Source organism: Rhincodon typus, chromosome 9, assembly GCF_021869965.1.
Source record: "Rhincodon typus isolate 14 chromosome 9, sRhiTyp1.1, whole genome shotgun sequence".
In the NCBI taxonomy this organism is placed as follows: Eukaryota; Metazoa; Chordata; class Chondrichthyes; order Orectolobiformes; family Rhincodontidae; genus Rhincodon; species Rhincodon typus.
Window position 1 is genome coordinate 57,678,349 of NC_063340.1, and position 27,400 is coordinate 57,705,748.

Below are 27,400 nucleotides of genomic sequence, written 5' to 3' on the forward strand. Positions count from 1 at the left end.
ACAATTTTGGGGTAAGCTATTCCACAGCATTACAACACAAACATGATAATAATGATTGAATATGTTCTTAAATATGCAAATGTTCTTTAACCAAACTTCACCAGGTTGAATTATGCAACTGTGTTATTAGCCATACATTCAAGTATTTCACATGATAAGAGCAAACTGAAGTAATTTAGTATTTTTTTCTAGATACTTAATATATATCTTCACTAACACAGAGTACAGTACCAGACACCAAATAATTAGTTTAAAACTAAAAATTTAGATAGGATTATCCTTGTATTATATGTGTATTACATAATTAATAGGTTATTTTATACAGCAGTTTCTAAAGTGATGCGGATGTGATCACCTGCTCTGTAACACCAGGATGTCTGGGAATTTCATAAGTCCGACATTTCAGTTGCAGAACTGGATCTTCATTTAAAAGTTGTGCTAAAAGAAGAACTCCATTCTGAAGAAAAAAAATAAAAGAATTGGAAAATTCTTCAGACATATAAAGTAACAACAGTTGTTACCATCCATCTTCTTAAGCAAACAAGCTTTATGACATCTTTATCTTCACTTCCAGCACAGGCTAGATCGGGGCTATAGGTAGCATGAGTTGACGTTATTCTCTATTTTAAAATTATTCGTGTTTAGTTACATTTTGCAATAGAGTTGTTGCTTCTCCCAGTTTAAACATGTATGAAACTAATCAATAGGGAGTGAATTTCCAAGCAATGATCAGGTATCCATCAATGTAAATCATTTTACAAGAGCAGCTTGGAAAAACAGAAGTGAACAGGTTCTGGAACAATATAGAAACACTATAAACAATAAGAGAACCACACCATGGGAAACAGAAACAGCAGCATGACAGGACTTCACACTGATCTTCTTTGAGAGGGAGTTACTTGATAGCTAAAGTGCAACAGGAGACCAACGTAATGCAAACCACCTCCATATCCATTCTCAGCATTCTGGGATCAGCTACTGTTGGGAACTTATTTTCATCTAAGTCTGTGCAGGATGGTCATCTCATTTATACAAAGGTGATTACTTCTCACATCTCAGTTAGTGAAGAGCATGTTTTTCATATTTTCCTTTATGATTATTCATCAAACTGCCTTATTTCTACCACAAAATAGAAAGAACTTTGGACTTCTATCCTTTGCACAATACATTTCCCAAAGGTAACCTTTGATCTCTAATCCAGGGCTTCCCAAACTAAGGGTCAGCAACCCAAGTGGGGTCATGAGCTTTGAAATAGAGTCTCACATTGGGACAGCAGGATGTCCAATGCAGCAGATTCCATGGGAACCCAGGAGATGGGTCAAGTTGTGTGAAAATGAGAAAGAAAAAAAATTACCAAAGCTGCTATCTGGGAAAAAATCTGGGCCATAAATTACGATCTCACCTGCTCCCCTTTCCCTGCATTTGTACTTTTCCAATTCTTATAAAAGATCATAGAGACTTACATGCTCACTGTTTCTCTCTTCATAGATGCTGCCTGATATGGATATTTCAAACATTTTATTGTTTTTATTTTGCCATTGTATTAACTTTTAAATTCAACATGGATCTCCAAAATGAAAATCTGAATTAATTACCTCAGTGTAAAATCGAACATATCCAGAGGTAAAACCAACAATTATACATGTCCAGTCTGGTCGGCCTGTGGAGCTTCTGTCGATCATTACAAAAAAGTTATTTAACTCAAAGTTTTCATACTTAAAGTATATACTGTCACAAATTTTTCAAAATCATAAACAATATATTCTGGAGCACATATACCATTATCATACAAATACAGCCCGAACGCAAAGTCTAGGCACAACTGCAGGTTCTTAGCAATCAGAGAACAAGGAAGAAACTTGCAAACATCCCCACAATATATGAAGAAGATGTTTATAGTTGTCATCTCAGAGGATTTTGAGATACTTGCCACCTCTGTTTAAGGGGCAGCACAGTGGCTCAGTGGTTAGCACTGCTGCCTCACAGCACTAGGGACCCGGGTTCGATTCCACCCTCCGGCGATTGTCTGTGTGGAGTTTCCTCCGGAGTGATCTGGTTTCCTCCCACAGTCCAAAGATGTGCAGGTTAGGTGGACTGGCTATGCTAAATTGGCCCTAGTGTCTAGGGTGGGAAATGCAGGTATAGGATAGGGGGCGGGGTCTGGGTGGTATGCTCTTGGGAGGGAATGTACGGACTCAATGGGGCGAACGGCCTGCTTCCACCCTGCAGAGTTTCTATGATTCTATGAAGAACTATCTAAAGGGATAGACTGGGTAGCTTCAGTTTATCAGTCATGGCCAAGTGTTGGCAAGGCATTGTAAGGATATCTAAAATAAACTTCATAAAACTTAGGTCATGTCTGCCAATTTAAGCAGCCAACACTATACACTTATAATGAAATTGAGGAAATTAAAAATGGATTTCAAAAGAAACGAAGGTTTGATAAATTAGGTATATGCTTGACAGAAAGTTAGTCACTTTTCCCCCCCCCGCCCCGACAGAAAACCTAATAGCTATTGTTTCTTTTCAAGAAAAATGGATTACAACTTGCACAGGTTCAGTTTTGGGGCTGTCAACTTAGAGTTCAAGAGTCCAACAGGCAACATATCAGAATTTGCAAATCAAAAGAAAATAGCTGATTGAAGATAAATCTTCTGGAGTAGTGACAGAATAGTAGTTAAGGCAGACTATTTAAGAATTAGGACATGAAATCTGAATGTAGGGAAACGAAAACGAAAAGAAATACATATACTTACTTGCAAGCAGGGATCAATATTAACACAAAACAGGTAGCCATGCCACCCTATTGCCACTAATATTATTTGCTGTCAACCTTCAACCACACCAACACCATTTCCCCTACTATTAATTTGATGGATGGTTACTACTGACCAGAAGCTTGATTAGAGCAGCTGCAGCAACTATGCCACTGTAAGAGCAGGGCCGAGGTTGGGCATTGTGGCAAACAGCTCAACTCCTAATCTTAAAAGGTCCCTGCACAACTGGCAAGGCACAGCAGCAAAGAAAGAATTCTTTTTAAAGAAGTCCTTGCTAGTTACAGCTACATCAATAGGTCAACACTATTTACAATAACATCAAAAGAACCTGTACAGCACTAAGCAAACAGATTAGCTGGCAGTGACATCCTGAACCACATATTCTCAAATGAAGAGCCTCATCTATTATAGCAACAGTGCAATTGCAAAACAATAAAACTGAGATTTAGTTATTGAAACCAACCAAATATTCCCAGCCCCCCTAAGAGACCATTTCTGGAAAAAAATAAATTTCAACAGACCAAAATCTTACAAGCATGAGAAGGTTTCAAGGCAACAGCCAATGTTGCTGAGAAACAGCCAAATTGTTAATAAAATTCTGAATAGAACAAACAGAAACATAGAAGATAGGAGCAGGAGGCGGCCATTTGGCCCTTCGAACCTGCTCCACCATTCTTCACGGTCATGGCTGATCGTCCAAATCAATTGTCTAATCCTGCTTTCTCCCCATAACCTTTGATCCCATTCCCCCCAACTGCTATATCTTCTTGCCACTTGAATACATTGAATGTTTTGGCATCATCTACTTCCTGTGGTAATGAATTCCACAGGCTCACCATTCTTTGGGCGAAGAAATGTCTCCTCATCTCCAACCTAAAGTCACCTACCCCGAATCCTCAGATTGTGACCCCTGGTTCTGGACACACCCAATGGGAACATCCTCCCTACATCTACCCTGTCTAGTCCTGTTAGAAATTTTCTAAGTCTCTAGGAGCTCCCCCCTCAGTTGTCTGAACTCTAGTGAAAACAATCCCAACCTAGTCAACTTCTCCTCATAAGTCAGACTTGCCATCCCCAGAACTAGCCTGGTAAACCTTTGCTGCACTCCCTCGAAAGCAAGAGCATCCTTCCTCAGAAAAGAAGGCCATAACTGCACACAATATTCTAGGTGTGGCCTCACCAAGGCTCTGTATAACTGCAATAATACATCCCTGCTCCTGTACTCGAAACCTCTCACAAGTGAAGGCCAACATACCACTTGCCTTCTTTACCACCTGCTGCACCTGCATGCTTACCTTCAGCGGCTGGCGTACAAGGACTGCCAACAAAGGGTTGCATAAGTGGTTATTTATTTTAAATGGCATCACTGAAGAAAACTCTTGGATTACTTTAAAGCTTCAGTTTATTCTCATTAAAAGCAGAATATTTAGCACACGTGCTAATTAATAATTTTAGTTTTTGCCACTTTACACACGGTGCCTACAAAATCGCTTTAAGTCAAGGTCACTCACTAAACGGAGAAAAAACTCCAAGTAGATCTTTCCAGCTAAGTTTTAGACAAGCAAATAAGTCAAAGATTTGAGTATCATGATTACCAAATGAACATGGAAGAATCAATCTTCATCTGCAATTTTTTTTTTAAAATGGAAATAAGATTGTTCAGGTATCATAAAAAAAAGTTAAAGATTTCTTATTTAATGAAGATTTTGTGTGTTTTGACCATACTTACACAGATATAAAGAGATCCTCAAGTACAAAAACACTTACCTTTTCTGACTTGCAAGTGGAATACAAATTGTACTATTGATGCATTCTCTGTCAAAAAAGATAATAAGCAATCAGATTAGAAGTCGCTTGTCATGTACATCACAGATCAAGTGGAACAAAAGCATCACTAAAGTCAAAAAGCTAAACTTACGGGTTAATTTAATAATTCAACTAGATACAAGCAGTTCACTCAGACAATTCATCTCAAATACAAGTGATTCAGACTTTAATTTGTTCTTACTAAATATGAATATTAAATATTCATAATTTTGTATTTAACACAAGATAGATTGCCTGAATCATCAGGCCCAAAAGCACCAATTTGGCTTTCAAAATCCACCATTTTGCTTTTTTTAAATTATTCGTTCATGGGATATAGGAAAGGCCAGCAATTATTGCCCATCTTTAATTCAAACTCAACCACATTTCTCAGGTCTGTGTCACAAAAAGACAAGATCAGTTAAGGGTGGCAGGTTCCCTTCCAGTTGGGTTCCAATGAACCAGTCGGTTTTTATGGTTACATGGTCACTAGTAGGTTATAGTTTTTTTTTTTTAAATTTCAAATATTTATTGAATTCAAATTTCACAATCTGCAATGGTGGGATTTGAATCCATTTTCAGGGTTCTGAACTTCTCATCCAGTGACATTACCACTACACCCTAGCTTATAGTATTTGATTATACAACGCCAGAAATCACACGAGGCAAACTGTAGCAGGCCGCTGTAGTATACTTGTACATTTTTAATATCTACTTTATACATTGTGTCTTGTACACAACAGAGCTGACACTTCCAAATCTCACAAACTTTGCTTCCTGTGTCGCGTTTAAATAAATGGCAACACCGCATGTTAATATCAGACTGCCAATGCCTTAACAAGCCGCTAGCGCTATTTTAATTTTTTTTTCCTTTATTCATTCACGGGATGAGGGCATCGCTGGCCAGGCAACATTTATTGCCCATCCCTAATTGCCCAGAGGGGAGCTAAAAGTCAACCACATTGCTGTGGGTCTGGAGTCACACATAGGCCAGACCAGGGAAGGATGGCAATTTCTAGCAAACTAGATGGGTTTTTCCTGACAATCAGCTGTGGCTTTATGGTCATCATTAGACTTGTAATTCCAGAAATTTATTGAATTCAATTTCCACCATCTGCCGTGGTGGGATTTGAATCCGGGTCCCCAGAACATTATCTGGGTGTCTGGATTAACAGTCCAGTGATAATACCACTAGGCCATCACCTCCCCAAATAATCACATTTTGACATATTGAACAAATTCCCTCAAATTTTTTCAATACTTGTACCCTTGTCCCCCAGCTTCCCCCCACCCCAAAAAGCACTGCTTCACTTAGTCATCAAAAATAACTACAGATTTTTTTCATAAAAATTTTTGAAACTTGCTCTTCAAGTAAAGTTCATGTTGAGCTTAGAAAAGAAAGATGGTTAAAAAAAAAACACACCGACTAAAAAAAGGTTAAGATGAATTTCTGTTTCTTGATGTGGAAGTCAGCATTGTGAGAACAGCAACATATTAACATTTAAGGCATACAGAAAGTTTTACAGGTTTACTATATTTTACTGTTTCAAAATGAATTGCATGCAATTCTCTAGGAGGTGAGGCTAATTGAAAAGGTTTTTAATTAGTCGTGCAGGGAGATAAGGGATCACAGAGTGCACAGCCAGGGGCAATCAACTGGAGAACAAAGACAGAACTTCATATTAAGCAGAGCTGCTGTCAACTGTGCTACTAACTACATGGGCTTTATGTAGTGAGCACTTAGGGTAGTTATACAACAATTGAATGGTTCTCGGTAATGAGAACTGCTGTGAAGGGCTTGACTGAAAGAGGGAATGTGCACAATTAATAGGTAAGTACAGTGTGTGTGTGTGCGCACACGCGTGTGTTTGGGGGGGGGAAGGAATGTGTGGGTGCAGGGTGAACAGCCCAAAAGCAGTATTTGTTTGATATAACTGAGCAAGATCAGGGTTCAGAAAAAACACAGGAACATAGCTAGCTTAGTGAAAAAATACTTGGAGAGCAGATCCAGGAAGGAGGGTAACTGACCAGAATAGAAGGGAGGAAGTCCAATGACAGGAAGTCTCTTTAATTCACTCACAGGATCGTGGATGTCACTGACTAGGCCAGCATTCATTGCTCATGCTTAATTGCCCAGAGGGCAGTTAAGAATCAACCACATTGCTGTGGGCCTGGAATCACATGTAGGCCAGACTAGGTAAGGATGGCAGTTTCCTTCTCTACAGCACTAAATGAACCAGATTTTCTTCCATAAAAGGGGGCCAGATGGTTTTTATGACAATCAATGATAGTTTCACTGACACCATTACTGAAATGGCTTTCAATTCCAGATTTATTAATTGTAATTAAATTCTACTAGCTGTCATGGTGGGATTTGAACAAGTGTCCCTAGAGCTTTAGCCCCTGGGCCTCTGGTTTACTAATTCAGTGACACTGCCACCAGGCAACTTTCTCCCCCCTTTATTTCTCCATTAATTGATTAGAAAGCAAGAGGAGGAACAGCTTAAACGTTCTGTGGAACAGACAATTAAAAAAAATAATAATGGCTGTGTAGCAATTGTGCAGTTAAATAGAACATTTCAGATTCAGACTAAATTGGAGTCTCCCTGCTACTTGCCTGACGGCGTCAGAAATAAATCGGGATGCAACAGGCAGTAAGCATTCAATTAATTATTCTTACTTTCAACCAAGACAAATCCATTGGAAGAATTTTACATCTTAATGTGACACTAAATTACAAATAATCCTCTGCAAAAGTGTATACATTGTGTTGTTTTCAAACTGGCCTCACCGTACAGATAATTTTCTCTTGAATAGAAACTCAGTTCCCCAACTTCCATTTCATGCTATCTAACAATTCTACAGAGGGGGTTTTGGGGAATTCTGGAGGCTTCAAATTGGCATATAATTAAACAACCAATTGCTTTGGGCCTGCTTTGTGTAGCAACTCATTCACAGATCAAGGGTCCAATAATATTTTTCCTTTATTCTTTCCTGGGACATGGGAGTCACTGACAAAGCCACCAATTTTTGCCCATCCCTAATTACCCTGGAACTGAGTGACTTGCTAGCTCATTTCAGGCAGCAGTTAAATGTCAGCCACTTTGCTGTTTGTCTGGAGTCATATGTAGGCCAGATCAGCTAAGGGTGGCAGATGTCTTCCGTAATGTGACACTAGTAAACAAGACGGATTTTTATGACAGTTGGCAATAGTGCCAGGGTCACTATCACAGAGACCACAGGGTCAGAGAACGACAGTAATGGACAGAGAAAAAAAAACTAGGGATACACAAATAATCAAAACTAGATAACAAAAATAAAATTAAAGTCTCTGTATGAATGCACACAACATTTATAAAGTAAACAAGTTTATAATGCACACTGAAGTAAACAACTATGATCTGAAAGCCATTATAGAGATATGGCTATAAAGGAGAAGTGTTGGGTTCTGAACATTTATTTTCATTCACAGGGTGGCCTGGCCAGTGACACTCTCTTCCCTAATTGCCCAGAGGCAGTTAAGTGTCAACCACATTTCTGTGGGTCCGGAGTCACATGTAGGCCAGACCAGTTAAGGAAGGCAGTTTCCTTCCCTAAAAGGACATTAAAGAACCAGATTGGTTGTCTGACAACCGACAATGGCTTCTTGGTCATCATTAGATTCCTAATTACAGATTTTTATTGAATTCAAGCTCCACCATTTGCCACGGTGGGATTCAAACCTGGGTCCCCTAGTGGTATTATCACTGGACTGTTCATCCAAGAGACTCAAGTAATATTCCAGTGAACCCGCTGTCTCCTCTCTCTCCTCCCCCTTCCAAGTTGGGTTGGTTCTTGCTGATGTGAAGATACCTCCTCAACCTTCCTTTTTCCAAATGCTTCCACTAGTTTCCAAGAGGCACAGGGTAGGTGGTTCACTTATGAGGGACCCTGACCTGTCCAATTTCAAATCACAACATGCAGCTTCTGCTGGAGGAAAGATAAGCTGGTTTTCTTCAGGTTTAAAGTGGCTTGCTGCAGAAATTTTAGAGTTTTTAGCTGCTGATTTCTCTTCTGCCCTGACTAGCTTTTCTCCATCACATCAACAACCCAGTTATCTGACAACCAATTACACAGTTGTTATCATCAGAGACCTTTGTCATCGATAACTGGTTTGTGGACTAGGGACCAATCAGCTTCACTCAAACATCCCCTTGGCTTGAGTTTGCACATTGCTAGAATCCACAGCTACACAAAAAAGGTTCACAATTGGCACTTAATTCCTTGCTTTCAAAATACACAGCCACCCTTGAAAATCCTTGGGTTTTAAAAAGCACAGAAATAAGAAGACAGTCTTTACACAGTCTACTTTAATAATAAACAGGTACTGGTTCCCAATCATATAATATAATTTGTTGATTTCGACTAGGATGATGATAGATTTACTACTCTGGTCTAGGATAATAAAGGTACTTAATGTGTAAATCATGGGAGTATTCTCAGTAGAGATAGAGATGTGTGATACAGCATGCAGAAGTTTACTCTAGCATATTCATCATGCATTAAATCACTTGAAGTCCTCACTAACCTTTAAAGCTGTATTTATACCCTCGAGAAAATTACATTTTTGGGCTAAACTTAGATCTGCAACAGTTCTACTATGGAATCAGAAATTTATTTTAGGCAAATTAAAACATTTTTCTCACCATCCCCAAATTATTAGTTTCCCATCATTCAATCTCTGATCTTGAGGCTACAGCATTCAAACTAAACCAAACAAATAATGTGCAGGCAATGACAGGGGTAAACAGGAGAATAAAAGAGAGAATCTGGGAATTTGGACTTGCAAGCGTGGAAGTTTACCAGGCATTTGGATCAGTGCTACAGAGGCTGGAAAAATTGCATAAAGCGGTAGATCAATTATCTGCCATCTTTCTACTTTGCTCTGGGATTTCCCAGCATCTGAATGATAGGAATCCGCGCGAGTGAAAAGCATTGACAGATATGGTAACTACAATGCTATTAAATCTCACTTGCGCAGTACCTCTTTCTCATTGTTCACAGCAAACTGAAGGCGGCATGTGCTCAATGGAAAGTCACCAAGATCAGAAGGCAATCACAGGAGCAACATACAAAAGGGGAAAATCAACAGTAAATGAGTTGTACATTGCTTACTACCAGGTATTTTCCCGAAGTGAATAGGTTTCTACTTATTCAATGTGCAGCTAGTATGCAATCATAATTAGGTCCTATAATGATTGTGATTTTTTGGGCCATGACACTTTTACCTTCGAGCAGTTGAAAGGCCTCACAGTCTCAGTGAATGGCTGCTGGATGACAAGATATAAAACCAGAGGATCTGGTTTCTGATACCACTGCACCACACCTCATGCATCTCTGCAGTGAAGTTCACGAAGTGTTGTACTTCTACCAGAGCTTCAACACAGCAAGCAATTCAAATCTAGCAGAGCATATTGGTATCTAAAAACCTTCAGAGGAGAAAGAAGATGGAGGATGGGCTGGTGTGGCAGGAACAGAGGTGCTACTGACACATCCAGGCATAGCCCTGCACGCTAGAGGATCCTGCGACACCTTCATCCTCGTCATTTCAACTGAGGGGAATATAATCTCAATTTCCCTCCTGCCAGTGATTTCCCTAGCACGTACACAGCATCTTCACATACCTACCCCTCCTCACAAGTGCTGTGGCCATCTTGAGGTGGGCCCCCAATGCCATCACTTCTGCTTACTTCTCTTACTTCTCTCCCTGTGCCAATCTCCCAACTCCTTGCAAACAGTAGGAGAAATATTTCAATGCACTTGAATGTAGTATTTAGTCACCAAAGTGGCTGCTTGCTGAATGCTTTTCAAATTAAACCACCATTATATGAAGACCATTGCTGGGCATCTTCATCCATTCTTTGCCTCACAGTTTGGCAGGCCACTCACGGAAATAATGGATCTTGCACCTTCAGCACGAAGAAATTACTCTGCCTCTGGTAATTTTGACAGTTCATTACACGTTTCCTTTTTCTGCTCCACAAGCACCCACGTAATGGGCAATCTGGGAACCTCTGCAAACGTGTTCAGCTTAGCAAAGCTGGATACCTCCCTACTCCCTGCAGAGTTTTCATAGATGTCTCCAGATCTACTTCTGGAAAGACAGCTTGCGCCATCCTTTCTATCTGTGATGCTGGGCCCTCTGAGGTCAGAGTATTGCGCTAGTGGGGATGCATGTCATTTAATGGTGTTTCTTCAGGGTACTGCTCCTCCTGAAGTTTGGCCAGTCTCCTCCCTCATCTCCCACTGTATCTGCAGCGATGCCCTTTCAGGAGATCAAAAACAAAACTAATCAGCATGGACTGAGCTGACTGAAAGGTGAAGTCCTTCTATTTCTCTGATCATTATATTTCTCCTACAGGTGAGCACGGTTCTTTATGCTCATGTCAGAGGCAGCTACAAATGTCATTTTTGAAATTTCACCTGTTGCTATGACACTCTCTCTCTTATTAGGGACAAATTGAAGTGAGGGTACCTTGCCAACTGAGGGCTAACTGCTCTATTGCTGTCACCATGTCCAAGGATGCCTCTGCATCCTTGTTTCTGCACCTGACCTGGGATTTGTACTACCTTGCAGTGAAAGATGAATCCACATCCTCTGTGCCTCACTTCAGCTGCTCATCATCTCCATGACCTCCATGATCTCCATGATCTGCTTTGAAAGGTTGGCTGGTTGCCTCTTTCCTGCCATTTTCTGGAAAAAAAAGTCTGTGTGCTCACCATTTCCAACATCAAGGTCATCTGCTGTATCCATAAACCAGGGTGCTGTCTTTCATCTTCCTCCTTCTCTTGCTTCTACAGCTTTGCTGTCATAAATACAATTCTGCCTTTGCAAGTACTCCCCATGTCCCTATAAAAGGCTCCATGCTTAACCCTGCTTCGGACTGGTCATAGAGTCTTCGAGATATACAGCATGAAAATAGACCCTTCAGTCCAACTTGTCCATGCCGACCAGATATCCTAAATAAATTTAGTCCCATTTGCCAGCATTTGGCCTATATCCCTCTAAGCCCTTCCTACTCATATACCAATCTAAATGCTTTTTAAATGTTGTAATTGTACCAGCCTCCACCACTTTCTCTGGCAGGTCATTCCGAACACGCACCACCCTCTACCATACAGCATTGAAACAGGTCCTTCAGTACAACTCGTCCACGCTGACCATGTTCGCAAACTAAACTAATCCCACTTACCTGCGTTTGGCCCATATCCCTCTGAACCTTTCCTATCCATGTGCTTATCCAAATGTCTTTTAAAATTTTGGAACTGTACCTGCATTTACCACTTCCTCTGGCAGTTCATTCCAAATGCAAATCACTCTCAGTGTAAACAAAAAACTGCCCCTCATGTCTTTTTGAAATTTTTCTCCTTTCACCTTAAAAATATGCCCTTGAGCTTTGAACTCCCCCACCCTAGGTGGAAGGCCCTGGCTATTCAACTTATCCATGCCCCTCATCATTTTCTAAACATCTTTAAGATCACCCCTCAACCTCCTACACTCCACTGAAAAAAATCCCAGTCTATCTTCATAACTCAAAGCTTCCATTCCCAGCAACATCCTGGTAAATCTTTTCTGAACCCTATCCAGTTTAATAATATCTTTCCTACAATAGGATGACCAGAACTGCACACAGTACTCCAGAAGAGACCTCACCAACATCCTACTTAACCTCAACATGATGTCTTAACTCCTATACCCTAAAGGTCTGAGCAATGAAAACAAGCATGCCACCCTATCTATATGTGACACGAATTTCAACGAGTTGTGTACCTGAACCCTTAGGTCTCTCTGTTCTATAACACTACCCAGGGACCTACCATTAATTGTATATGTCCTGTCCTTACTTGTTTTACCAAAACGTGATACCTAGCATTTATCCAAATTAAACTCCATTTGACACTCTTCAGCCCATTGATCCAATTGATCAAGATCTGTTTGCAATCTTAGATAATCCTTTTCACTGTCCACTACACCATAAATTTGTGTCATCTGCAAACTTACTAACCACATCTCCTAAATTCTCATCCAAATTCTTTATAGAAATGACAAAGTGGACCCAGTACCAATTCCTATGGAACACTGCTAGTCACAGGCCACTAGTCCAAAAAGCAATCTTTCACCACAACTTTCTTTCTCCTACTGTCAAGCCAATATAGTATCCAATTGTCAAGTTCACCCTGAATCCCATGCGAGATAATTTTACTAATTAGTCTACCATACGGAACCTTGTCAAAGGCTTTAGTTAAGTCCAAGTAAACAACGTCTACCACTCTGCCCTCATTATCCTTTTTGTTTATTTCCTCAAAAAACTCAATTAAGTTTGTGATACATGATTTCCCTTGCACAAAACCATGCTTATGATCCTTAATCAGTCCTTGCCTCTCCAAACGCATGCAAATCCTATCTTTCAGAATCAGCTCCAACAACTGACCTACCACCGATGTCACAGCTATATAGCTCCCAGGCTTTTCCTTACAACTTTCCATTCACTATTCCAAATTACATGAATCTTAGAGTTGTGAAATTGGAAAGCCCTTGCAATATTCACACAGAAAGCTACATACACTACACCAGAAATGAAGCTCTTAACATACAGTTCAAGTTTCAGTCTCGTATCTTTTAGATCGGTTACTACAAATGTACACTTGTTCCAATTTGCTGCAGTGGGCTTGATCATTAATTATATGGTATTCAAACATCAAATAAAGCTACACGGGGATTCTTAAATTTTAAAAATATAACTGTAAAAGATGCAATTTAACAAAATTTATTCCAAGTAAATAACCATCCAGGGTCACAACAAATCAATACTAAGTGCAAAACAGCTCTTCTTTCCACGTGCAAGTATTTCAAGTTACAAGTACCTGTGGACTGTAAATTGATTTTAAAATATAGCCCGATTTATGACTGTATGTTTTCTACAGCATGCAATATCATGCATATCTCCAGGAGTGCCATTTAATCAGTCAAACAAGTACATAGTTTTTCTTCACACCATCCTAGGATTTGATTTTTGTTTTACCCCTTAGCCACAAACTATTCTACGACCAAAGCACGCAAATGAGTTGCTCATAGGCCACTGCTAATCAAGTACATCTTAATGATGGGATCCTAAGGGGACTCTGAATTTAGCCTCCAAGGCATCTGCTTTTTCCCTCCTCTATGGCATCCTATGATTAAACATCAGCATGCAGGAAATCATATTGCAAAATACAAGTGATTCATGGTTTTGCAGCACATGACATTGGGATATCAACACAAAATCCAACAGATCCCTTTTTTTTGCAACATGCGAACATTTATTTGGCAATTAAACAAAACAAAATTACATTGTCACAACATATATTACATAAATTTCTTTCAAAGATTCACAAGTTCTTTGCTTGCAGGCAATCATCCATTTAAATAAATGATGTGATCAAAAATACCATCATTAACTCCAGTACTCTCACTAAACTATACCTACCCTTCTTCAACGCTCAAGATACCACTCCACGTAACACAATACTGCATTTCATCTTTAGCCTTTTCATTAGGCTTCCATTTTGCTTAAAAAAAGAAAATTCATAAATTAGAAGGCAGGCTATTTCTGGAAAGGTCATAAATTTTACAAGCAGACCACTATAACAATAAAAATTAAATTACACAATAATTAAAAACAGAAAATGTTGGAAATACTCAGGAAAAGTCAGGCAGCACCTTTAAACAAAGAAAGGCTTCAAGAGTATATGTATCAGAACCAAGTAGTTAATGATATGGGAGGTATTCAGCTAGTCAACAAGGCAGAGAAGGCAAATGCAAGGAGGGGGGAGAATGAACTCTTTCTCCTTTCATTGATATTACTTGACCTAGTAAATATTTGCAACATTTTCTGGAGATTCCCCACCCCACCACTAGCTACAAGTGATTTGCTTTTGAATTATCCAGTATTATATTCCAATAAAAGTAAGCTTAAGCCACAAAAAATAAATTTAAACATTAACTGTAAGTAAACAAATATTCATAAAGGAGCTAATACTTACGCACTAGAAATACAGCTTTCTGATCTCTTGCTATCACCATAAGATCATTTGTTGGTGACAGCGAGATCACACAGTCTTGAAGCCATGACAATGCGGGCACGTTACTTGTAGAACGATCTTCCCTCTGCAACAAATTTCAGAACTTAGAAGTAAATATATTATTAGTAAAATTAAATCAAAACAAAAAACACCTCCCAGATCATATGACTGCTCTTTCATTACAGACAACTGGTGGCAGTTTAACCTGACGGTCACCATCCCTCAACTGAGGGAAAAGTCCTTCATGGTACCATAGCCAGCGTGGAAACCGAACCCACACCGTTGCCGTCACTCTGTATTGCAGACTGGTATCCAGTCAAATAGGCTGATGTGCTTTAATTATAATTTTATTAGCTTTAATCGTATTAGAAACAGAGAAAACTGAAAAATTGAGTCTATGTCATTATTATATGTGTCTATGACTTGCATTACCAATGCTATTCAAGGAGTAGGACTCCAAAAGGAATAATTGAGATGGTAGCCATTCTAACTTCCCCAACATATTGGCCTTGAATGTGAAGATAATTTGCTGACCTTTATCTTTATATTGTCTGCAAACACAAGCCCATAAACTGCTGCAGAGAAGCACATCTAAAAGGAGTTTGCCATTAGTTAATGCATTTATTTTTAAAAGCAAAGTTGCTGAATATTCAGGGACTGACTATGTCACAGCAATGCAAATTCTGCATCTGGAACCTAAGCCAACAGGCAGATAATCATTGATATTGCTAGGAGGGGAACAGGGGTGAATTGGCAGCCCTCTTTTCAACATCCCTAGTTGGCCACAAAGATTTAGTATTCTATTTAGCACATCTTAGTTCAATAAATATGTAAATTAACTAGTTCACCAGAAACCAGTTAAGGAGTCAATTTAAAAAGGTTCTTCTTGAGTGAAAGGAAGAACAGTTTTATTACTTGCTAACGCCAAGAAATAAAAGTTACAGAAACAAGCACAAAGTTTTAAATTGCTGCAGTCCAGTAGAAAAATTAAGATAAAGAGCATGCAGTTTCAAGTGCTTAAGGCGTTCAAGGTGTTAGGCTTTTACCCGAAACCGTGGACAGTTAGAAAAGGTTCGGATCAATTGCAACTGTGAATATTGCAGGTATCAGAGTTCTTGGCTCAGTATAGAGTCAGAGTCAGAGTCATACTGCACAGAAACAGACCCTTCAGTAATTGGATCTTTCTTCAGAGTGGTGTTATCACTAGCTGTGTGTGCATGAGAGAGAGCAAGACCTCCTTACCCAGTCACACATCTATATTTCGCCTCTGCCAAACAAAAGCTCCCAGAAGTACAACTGCTTTGTGTATCCCAATATCAGAGTTCCTTGTTTTCAAGTGGATTAATCTCAGGAGTTTTTTTTTCCAAAGAAAACACAAATCAAACTCAAGGTACAGATCTAGATTACCGATTTCAGTTACTTTGATAATGTATTAATTTGAGTTCAGACTAGTTCCTGTTTATTGATTGTTTCATGAAGCTTGGTTCAACCTGGGGGTCAGGGCATCATAATAACCATTTTTAAGTCAGTGTTTCTTTTCCCTCTTTGAAACCATTTCAGTGCATGAAAATCCCTGGCACTAAAGGGGCGGCCAGAGGTTCAGCGGTTAGTACTGTTGCCTCAGTGCCAGGGACCCAGGTTCAATTCCACCCTCTGGCAACTGCTTGGAGCTTGTACATTCTCCCTATGTCTGAATGGGTTTCCTCTGGGTGCTCCGGTTTCCTCCCACAGTGCGAAGGTGTGCAGGTTAGGGGGACTGGCTATGCTAAATTGTCCCACAGTGTCTAGAGATGGGCAGGCTAGGTGAATTGGCCATGGGAAATGCAGGGTTACAGGGATAGGATGGAGGGGAGAGGCTGGGCGGCCTACTCCCACACTGTAGGGATTCTATGATTAAAAGCAGATGATGAAAATCAAAAACTGATAGTCCATATTTTATTACCATGCCTCACCTTAATAAGTCAAATCAAAAGAACTGTGAAAGTAACAGTGCAAGGACCAAGCAGAAGAAATCATTGTATAATAACAATAATAGGTGAATTCAAATGTATCAGGTGCAGAAAAGAGATATGTTGAAAGGGAATAAACATTGGATTAAGAGGAGAAAAGTGTCAGCAATAAAACAAAAAGATAAATTTACATCCTTTAAAATGTTCAACAATTAAAATTTCAAGGAAGAGACTCCAAACTCAATGGTAATTTTCACCAGCAGAGATTGACTGACAGTAATTAACAATGATCAGGGTGCTTTAAGAATGTGCGGACTAAAACAGGTCATGTTTAAATCTTCGAATCAACAAGGTGGTGTACAGCTGGATGAACACAGCAGGCCAAGCAGCATCATAGGAGCAGGAAGGCTGACGTTTCAGGCCTAGACCCTTCATCTAGGCCTGAAACATCAGCCTTCCTGCTCCTAGGCCTGCTCTACACCTTGTTGTCTCAGATTTTCCAGCATCTGCAGTTCCTACTATCTCTGATACATGTTTAAATCTTCCATGGGGATCTTACTTCATACCTATCACCCATGATTCCAGTGAAGACCAATAAGCCAAAAGAACCAAAATTTACCAAAGGAATCCAATAAGAAACCAATGCACAAGACTTCACTTTTTACAACTTTTGCTTTAACAAATCGGAATGAACAAACATGCATACACAGATAAATCAGTTAATACATATTATGAATTACACATTAAATTGCAAAGAATAATCCGAGATTAATTTGGCAACCTACTCTGGACATATGGCATCTATTTCAGGCATAATCCTTTAAGGTTCTGTTCTTCCTCAGTAGACTTCCAGCCCATTTTTCTTTGAAGATTCAGCCACTGATTCTTGTCTGATTGCAGCTTCCAAATAACCTAGTTCCAGGGCTACAATCCTCAATCTTCAACAACACAGTATAGTTCTCCAGAACCTTACCAGCTCTGCTTCCAACAGTCTGAATGGTGTGGATTCACCACTATTATCCTTACTTGAACACTCATCGGTGTTTTTCAAACAAATTCATTTGTGGGTGGTGGGCATCACTGGCTTGCTAATTATCCATCCTGAATGTCCTCAAGAAGGGTGGTGAGCTGTCTCCTTGAACTGCTGCATTCCATTTGGTTTAAGTTTACCCACTGCACAAGAGATATTTCCAGGATTTTGACCAATGACTGTGAAGGAACAGTGATGTGGTTCCAAGTCAGGATGGTGCATAGCTTACAGCTGCCAGACAGCACAAGTTTGGAAGATGCTGTCACACGAGCCTTGTTGCAGAGTGAAAGAAAATATTTGTATGTCCGTTTGAAAGGGTTACCACTGAATGCAATAAATACCACCCACTTTGATGCGGTCATAAGGAGTTAGAGAGAAAGAAAATGTGGATCTTTGGGAGAAGTAATGTACAGCTTATTCTTGTAACCAGAAGAGTTGCAGAGATGCATCTTGATGGCTCTAGTAGGCTCTTCTCATTAGATCAGAATGTGACACCCCTCACACACAAACTGCCATCTAAGCCCCTAAAGAACCTACACACTGAAGATACGGATGATAGCACACACAGCATGGTGCTCTATACAAACTGTCAAAGAGACACACAAAAGCCAATGCAGTGGCTAGGACTTTCACCAGACAACGTTCATACCAACGTTGTTCTGCAAAGTAGCATCACAAGGCAAACAGTTCCCAGCTATTACAATAAAAGCATTTGTTTTTAAAAAATATGCCACTTTCACCAAATGTGCCAAATTAGGAGACAACACAGAGGAAGAAAAACTGAAAAACTACCCACACAAGGGAGGTAAATGAAGTAGAAAAGTCTCCACAAAATCAAAGTTTCCGAAGGGAATTCAATGACCCATTCCAATCATTTTGGCACACTGACATTTGTTAATGGGTATATCACAAATTTCAAGTTGAACACAGGAGCAAGTGTTACAATATTATGAGATAGTGAGATTTGGTAAAAAAAAACTGTTTACATTTGACAGATATTCAACTACATAGTGAGAGGCAGTGCACTTATTGTTCAGGAATGCAAAAAGCAACTATCCAACAGAGGAGATCAAATTCTAGAAAACCTATGTGTACTTCACAACCAAGAATCTTCAGTTCTAAATATAAAGACATGCATTGGCCTCTATCTCATTCAAAAACTTGAAGAGCTTGAGCAACAAAAAGTGAAGGAACAATCAGAAGATTTTAAATCAGGCTTCATTATTTCATAGCAGAACCTAAATGAAAAGAAAATCTGAGGTTATGTTGGAAGATTTTTTTCAAAAAAAAAAGTCAATGAGTTAGAAAGCAGTAACTACACAGGTTTGGCAGATATGTTTTCCACTGCCACCAAAACTGGAAAGACTTCAGAGTCAAAGTGCGAACAAACTTTGAGAAGATAGATAAGCAAAGAGACAGCAACTGAATAGTATGCCTAATTCAAGACAAATGAAACATTTGCAGCTGTATTAAGTCAGATTACAACATGATGCAGTTAAGAACTGGATATGATAGATCCAAATTACACAAGATACCAAGATGATTAGGAAAGGACAAGACAAAGTAAAATATCTGATCTCCCCATCTTCCAAAGATGGATCTTCAATAACCATAATGGATAATCACTTCAAACATTAAGGAATCTTCGATTAACACAACTGAGGAAGTATACAAGTTGGTTTCACCGATAGTTCAATTACGGAGGGCAAACGAGGAAGCCCTAACTAATCAACAAGTGGGAGTAGAATCAGTCTACACACTTACATGGGAGGTCCGAGAAGAAATCTCCACTGACAGAAATTCGAGACATGGTTCATACCATCACTTGGAAGGCAATACTAAGAAGAGACGTGCAATGTCTAAAGATTCAAAATACCGCAAAGGAAAAAAAAAAAAGAGACTGCGCTGGTGGGGATGACATTCTTTGTGAAAAATATAAGAGATTAGAGATTATCTAGATCAGAAGAGAACCCCAAATTTTCACAAAGACAATCCCAGATAACTACCCTCTACTAAACAAATTACCATTCTTCCAAGAACAAAAACAAAGTTGCTGGAAAAGCTCAGCAGGTCTGGCAGCATCTGTGAAGGAGAAAACAGAGTTAACGTTTTGGGTCCAGTGACCCTTCCTCAGAACTGATGGCGCCTGGGAAAACATCAGTTTATATGCAGAAAATGGGAAGGTGGGTAGGGTACGGAGTAAACGATAGGATAGAGCCCAAAGAGAGAGAAAGACAGTTGGACAGACAAAGGAGTTGCTAACGATCAGGCTGGGAGGGTGAATAGTTGTTAATGGGGACTATTAGTGACTAACAACTGGGGTTTGTACTAGCAGCCTATGTGGTAACAAGGCCTGGTGTGTGGGGTAGGGGGCTGGGACATGGGAGAGTTTAGGCCCTAAAATTATTGAACTCAATATTGAGTCCAGAGGGCTGTAGGGTCCCCAAACAGAAAATGAGGTGTTGTTCCTCCAGCTTGCACTGGGCTTCACTGGAACACTGCAGCAAGCCAGAGATGGAGATGTTGGCCAGGGAGCAGGATGGTGCATCGAAGTGGCAGGCAACAGGTAATTCAGGGTCTTTTTTGCTAGCAGAACGTAGATGATCTGCAAAGCGGTCATCAAGTCTACACTTCATTTCCCCAATGTACAGGAGACCACATTGTGAGTAGCAAATGCAGTAGACTAGATTGTGTGAAGTGCAGGTGAAGTTTTGTTTCACTTGGGAGGTATGTTTGGGCCCTTGGACACCGGGGAGGGAGGAGGTAAATGGGCAGGTGTTGCACCTTCGCCAGTTACAGGGGAAGGTGCTGTACGGCTATGGGGAGGTGTTGGGGTTGAAGGAAGTGTGGACCAGGGTGTCCCAGAGGGAACGGTCCCTGCGGAAGGCGGACAAGGGAGGGGAGGGGAATGTGTATCTGGTGGCGGCATGTCGCTGGAGTTGGTGGAAATGGTGTCTGATTATCTTCTGGATGTGGATGCTGGTGGGATGGTGAGTGAGGATAAGGGGAACCTGATCGCTGTTGTGGGAAGGAAGAGAAGGGGTGAGGGCAGAAATGCGGGAGATGGGTCGGACCTGGTTGAGGGCCCTGTCAACAACGGAGCTGGGGAATCCTCAGTTGAGGAAAGTGGACATTTCGGAGGCTCCCTTGTCGAAGTTGGCCTCATCTGAACATATGCGATGGACATATGCAAACATATGCAACTATTCTTCTAAGTCCTGAGAGAAGACGTTGAAATAGTAAAACTTACCAATTTCTAAAGCCAAACACTTGGTGGAGATGTGTTAGTGATAAATGTAACTATATAAACAAATATATAACAATAACAACCATCTGAAAAAGCTTGACGGAGAAGTGCCTGAAGGGGTTCACACTTAATTTGAGTGCAATAACCACCACTCACTTTCATAATGTCACAAGGATCTGGTGACAAAGCCAAGTAGGATCTTGTGGGAGATTGTTCGAACGCTGGTCCTCCAACAGTCACTCTGCTAACGTACAGCCTATTTGTATAATCTGTAAATAATTACTGAAATGCAATAAACTAAATCTCATTTACTCCAAGTCTTTACTCATTAGATGAGAAGTTGGCTATCCTTGCACATTCTAGAGTACGTAAGCCTCTAAATTATAAAGTATACAACCAGGACTGTTTGGACACAGTGGTAGTCTCCCTATCTCTGGGCCAAGAGGCCTAGGTTCAAGTCTCACTATTCCAGAATCGTTATAACATCTCTCAACAGGTTGATTAGCAAATATCTATAACCAATTCCTTTGTCAAACTAATTCCTGTCCCTAATCCCACAAGGCTCAACAAGATGTTAATTAACAATTTCAATACAAACAACATAAAAAGAGAATAAAGAACAATTTAGTCATACAGGCTCTTTCAATTCACCATCTTCCCATGCTCCCCAGTCTTCATCTTCCCAATTGTGTTCTTTCTCTGTAGGAAAGAAACAAAACATTAATTAATTACAGCCCACATAACTGGTACAATTTTAATAAGAAATGAACAGATTTCGCAGAGCATGTCACTAAAATGACCATGTTGTTTTGTAACAATGAAGTTAATGTTTGTTAAGTTAAAGTTGTAGCAACAGTGGAGCAATATTCTTTCATGGAGAAAAATCAGAGTTAACATTTCGAGTCCAGTGACCCTTCCTCAGAACTGATGGCAGCTAGGAAAATGTTGTATTTTTAATGTAGAAGATAGGGTTGGGCAGGGCGCAGGAGGTAAGGAATAGACGTTAGGTGGAAGTAGAGTCCAAAGAGACAAAACAGTTAGATAAAGGAGTGGATAGCGATCAGGCTAGGAGGGTGAATAGCTGGACGGGAAACATTAACTCTGATTTCTCTCCACAGATGCTGCCAGACCTGAGTTTTCCCAGCAATTTGTTTCTGTTTCTGATTTCCAGCGTCTACAGTTCTTTTGGTTTTAAATGTTCTTTCATGTTGTACTGACGCTGGTCTTCTATTGTAAATACATCAGAATCTTGAGTCAATTAAACCCTTTAACAGATTTAGTATCCATATATGTTATTGTTAAAAAAAAACTTGCACAAACATTTCTAACATGTCTACACTATTATATGGTCGAAAATGCTCCCGAGAACGCAATGGCCTAAAATTTTTAGATAACAAGCTCAAAGACGGCACGTAAAAAATGAGAAAGTCTTGATTGGTGGTAGAAAATATGTATGAGTAGGCCATTTAGCCAGTTGAGCCTGCTCCTTTAATATATTCATTGCTGCCTGATGTGTTCAATGATCTTTACCCACACTATTGCCATAATCCAACACACCACTAGTCGTCAGAAATCTATCAATCAATCTCTACTTTAAATATGCTCTAAGGCTGAGCTCCCACTGCTCTCTGGGGTACAACAATCCAAAGATTCACAATAATCTGAGTAAAGAAATTTTGCCATCTTGATCCTAAATAGTATTCCCTTATTTTTAAATTACATCCCCTGATTCTAGGCTCCCCAAAAGGCAAACACCTAACCTGTCTATCTTTCGAAGTATTTTGTAGGTTTCAATGAGATCACCTGTTATTCTTTGAAACTCCAGAGAATACAGGCTCAGTTTACCTAATATCCTCTTCAAAGAGCATTTCCGTCAATCCAGGAACAAGTCTGGCAAGCATTCATTATGCTTCCTCTCTGGCGTATTATCTTTCCTGAAGTAAGACGACCAAAAGTGTGCACATTATTCTGGGTGCAGTCTAACCAGGCTTCTATTCAATTGAAGAAAGGTTTCTCTACTCCTTTTCCTCAAATCATCTTTCAATATAGGCAGACATTCTGTTAGCCTTCTTAATAGTTTGTCGCATTTAGATGTTAGCCTTCAGCGACTTAACGACAAGAACACACAGGTCCCTCTGCATATCTAGATTTTCTAACTTCTCATCACTTAAGAAATACTCTGCACATCTGTTCCTTTAAAGTGGATAACCTTAACTTTTCATACTTTCCGCCATTTTCATGCCAACTCACTAAGCCTGTCCAAATAAATCAAGGAAACCTAGATTCTTGGGGAACAGAGTTAATTTTCACTTGAAGAAACAAGGATTAGTCAAGGGAAGTCAGCATGGCTCTTTCATGGGAAATCACATCTAACAAATATGATTAAATTTTTGAAGGTGGTGACTAGATGTATAGATGAAGGCAGCGCAGTTGATGTAGCGTACATGGACTTTAGTAAGATTTGTACAAAGGTCACGCATGGCAAGCTGGTTAAGAAGCTAAGAGATGGATTATGAGCAATCTGGCAAATTGAATCTAAAATTGGTTTCGTGGTCGGAAGCAGAGGGTGATGGCTGAAGGGTATTGTGTGACCAGAAGCCTGTAACTAGACCTGGGTGTCCTGCTGTTTGTTGTATACATTAATGATCCAGACACGAGTGTAGGAGTTAGGATCAGTATTTTTGTAATGGTACAAAAACTGATGGTGTGCTAAATAAAAAGGAGAAAAGCCTTAGACTACAGGACGATACGGACATGGTAGTCAGAGGGCTGAACAGTTGATCCAATTGTAACTTCGAATTCACATACTAACCTGTCCCTGATAACTGTTCATCCACTGGTAACCAAAAATCTACCTACCTCTGCTTTAAAAATATTCAAAATCCCTCCTTCCACTACCTTTTCAGGGGAAGACTTCTAAAGATTTAAAATCACCCCCCCCAAAAAAAAACTAGCCTCGTCTGTGTTTTGAATGAGTGATCCTTTTTTAAAAGGAAGCGTGGGCCTATTAGTTCTAGATTATCCAATAAACAAGAAACATCCTCTTCTCATCCAAACTGGAGTTTAGGAGGTGATGATTGACAATGAATACAAAAACTTAGCCTGCCCAACCTTTCCTTGTAAGACAACCCACCCATTCCTAGTAATAGCATGGTATTCTTCTTAGAACTGCTTCCAACGTATTTACATCCCTTCTTAATTTAAGATTTCTACATGCTATTGACATGTGCTTGCTGAGCTGAATTCGGAAAAAGACTCAAGCTCACTTAAAGTTTTTGATAAGCTTTGTGGCTCAAGTCGTGGATGAGGTTGCAGACTTCTTCGCCAAGCCAGTGTGTTCGACTGCAGATGTTTCGTCACCCCACTAGGTTACATAGTCAGTGCGCCTCCGGTGAAGCATTGGTGTTCTGTCCCGCTTGTTACTCATATGCCTCAGTTTGCTGGGGTGGTTGGTATTACTTCCGTTTCTGTTTTTCAGTGGTTTGTTATCAGGTCCAGTTCAATGTGTCTGTTGACAGGGTGCCGGTTGAAATGCAGGGAATGCCTGGCCTCGAGGAACTCCCTGGCATGTCTCAGTTTGGCTCGTGCTATCATGAATGTGTTGTCCTTGTCGATAACATGTTGGACATAACACTGGAGGCGCACTGATGATGTTACCTAGCAGAGTAACAGAACGTTTGCAATCAAACCCACCATCTCAGCGAGAAAGTCTGCAACCTCACTCATGGTCATTATTTAAAACTCCATTCTTAATCTTTTACTTGGTTATGACGAAGTGCTAAGCTATTCAGTTCTGCAATTAAAAGAAAAATTAGGAAGCTACAAAAAAATCTGCTTACAGCTGATGATACCTGGGTGCAGTTCAAGGCACTTCTGAACCATAAACATTTCAATTTCAAATTTCAAGCCCAATGCCACAGTTGTTGATGCAATTTGTGCTCAAGTCCAGGACTCTCCAAGTAAGCACTTTTGACTGTGATCAGGGTATCTTGGGAAAAGTCACCCAAGATCAAGCAATTTTAAAAAAAAAAGAAAACCTACAGTGATGCCAATAACTCAATGCACACTGAGCTTCACAAATAAATACTTTTGCTTGTAATACAAAATTCCTCGGAACTTTGCAGTCTAACCATTTGAGGTGATGACATGGAGTAACATCAGATAACTTTATAGTTACACATCCACACTCCACCACTTCAACTGTTAATTAGCAGCTGTGGAAGCATTGCAGTAAAGGTTAACATTATGCATTCCTTCAAAGCATGGTCAGTTTTAATTTGACTATGACGAGCTATCAACTTGCATTATGTATATTTTAACCGATAATCTATTACTTTTAGTTCCAGGGTGAAAAAAAAAAAGGAACATTTTAACCTGATTAACGAAAAAAGCAACAACTAGCATTTATATAACTCAATCCATGTATTAAGCCAAGTGACCAAAATCTTGATCAAAAAGAAGACATTTAAAAAGTAAGGAGGTGGAGATGGAGACATTTTGTAAAAGGAATTTGAGCACTTTGAGACAAGGAAGCTAAAAGGCACAACTGTCAGGTGGTGAAACAATTAAAATCAGGACCATGCAAGAGGACTAGGTTGGAGAAGTGCACTATCTTAGGTGTGTTAAGACTGCACTAAGTCACATTTATGGAGGAATTTGAGGACAACACCTTGTATTCACCTAGCAGCTTTAATATCATAAATCTTCTCAGAATTTGGCAATCAATTCTGCAGCTTTAAAACTGGAGCAGTACAGATAACTCACAAGGTTGTAGGACTGGATAAGACTGCAAGGATAGAGAGGGGAAAGGGCATCAAGAGGTTTGAAATCAACAATGAGAATTTAAAATGCTTAAATGGAGGCCAATATACGTCAGTGAATACAGGGGTATTAGATATAGAGGACTTTGTCTGAGTTAGCACATGCCACGTTTATTCAGGGTAGAATGTGGGAGGCAGGCCAGAAGTTCACTGGAATGGGGACATCGAGGAATATAACTTAAGGCATAAGGGAGGATTTCAGCAAATGAAATGAGGCAGGGGCGAAATGATATAGTGATGTTTGAGTAGTTCTTTTTACTGTCTTTATTCTAGAACTTCAAAACTAAAATTTCAGCTTCCAGGTGACATCAGCTCACAGTGAGGATTGGAGTCCAGCTGTACTCTTCCTGGCTCATATACCTTAATTACTTAATGGTACATGGAAACTTCAAAAAAGCTTTCTTATTCCAACTGAAACATACCAACTTTGTACTTTATGGTTAACCCACTAGCAACAAGAAAAAAAATCTTGCGTACAGAATGAAGGCTTTTTCGTCCATGTCTGTACCAAATCTTCAAGTGAGCATTTTTACCTAGTGCCAATCGCCTGCTTTTACTTCCCAACCCGCCACCCCGTCCTCCAAAAAACACTCTTACACATCATTTTTATCCAAATTAATGGTCCAAAGCCCTAATGAATATGTCAGCAAGTTATTTCATTTGTTTCAAAGAACAAGATTAGTCCAGATCAATCTGGGAAAAACATTCAGCTGGACAAAAAAAAAGTGAAAGTACACTGCAATGGAGACAACAGCACTCAAAATACACAAGTGTGGCAGGCAAATCTTTCCTCTAAACCATCATAGGTAGCTTGACAAAATGCCAAAAATGTGGGCAGAAAATTCAAAAAAGACGACCACGAGACGATATTACTCTACAGCTCTTCTATGACATGGGGTGAACAATCGTAGATGCAAGAATCTTGGCAAAAGTGTGAAAATTGAGAATCTAACTGGAGGAGCAGCTTGTGAAGGAGACACAGTATGGGAGGAGTCGCTCCTCATAAAAATCATTGATTCTGTCCCTCTCATATTCCCTCCCTCCCAAACTTAAATCAAACCTCAAATTGGATTGCCTCTAAAAGAAACAGCAAGAGCAGGACAGAAGGAACCTGTCAATGGAAGAGCTGAAGCTGCTGCTCTGGCTGTATCTGCAGAAGACAAGCAATTCGGGGTGGGTTAGGAAGAGGAATTGGTGTGGATGAACAAGGGATTGGCAGAAGGGAGAAGAATAACGAAAGGGCTGAGACCCAAAGAGAAAGAGGCAGAAAAGCAAAATTGCTTGCTTTCATACATATATAAACAAAAAAAAAAAAAAAAAAAACACCTTCCAGTCGCCAAACATTTTAACTCCTCTTCCCATTCCCTGGGTGACACGTCCATCCTGGGCCTCCTCCAGTATCACAATGACACCACCCACAAACTGGAGGAGCAACACCTCATATTCCACCTTGGGAGCCTGCAGCCCAATGGCCTAAATGTGGAATTCACCAGTTTTAAAATCTCCCCACCCCAGCCTCATCCCATGACGAACCCTCCCTCTCATCCCCACCTCCTTCACCTGACACAACTTGTCCATCTTCTTTCCCATCTATCCACCCCACACATCCCACTGACCAATCCCTACCACTCCCTACCTGCACTCACCTATCACCATCCCAACTACCTTCC

General features: G+C 40.0%; 1 protein-coding gene across 2 annotated transcripts in view; it reads right to left on the bottom strand.

Moving 5' to 3' along the window:
- The window catches only part of rab3gap2 (RAB3 GTPase activating protein subunit 2 (non-catalytic)), a 92,667-nt gene that overhangs the window by 57,181 nt on the left and 8,086 nt on the right, over nt 1-27,400 (bottom strand). For both annotated transcript variants that reach the window (XM_048600704.1, XM_048600703.1), the window contains exons 2-7: nt 21,545-21,609; nt 14,646-14,769; nt 14,090-14,171; nt 4,545-4,592; nt 1,596-1,671; nt 356-457 (exon numbers count right to left, since the gene is read on the bottom strand). In XM_048600704.1, coding sequence (XP_048456661.1) covers nt 356-457; nt 1,596-1,671; nt 4,545-4,592; nt 14,090-14,171; nt 14,646-14,769; nt 21,545-21,609 — 497 coding nt within the window. The remainder of the gene's footprint in view (nt 1-355; nt 458-1,595; nt 1,672-4,544; nt 4,593-14,089; nt 14,172-14,645; nt 14,770-21,544; nt 21,610-27,400) is intronic.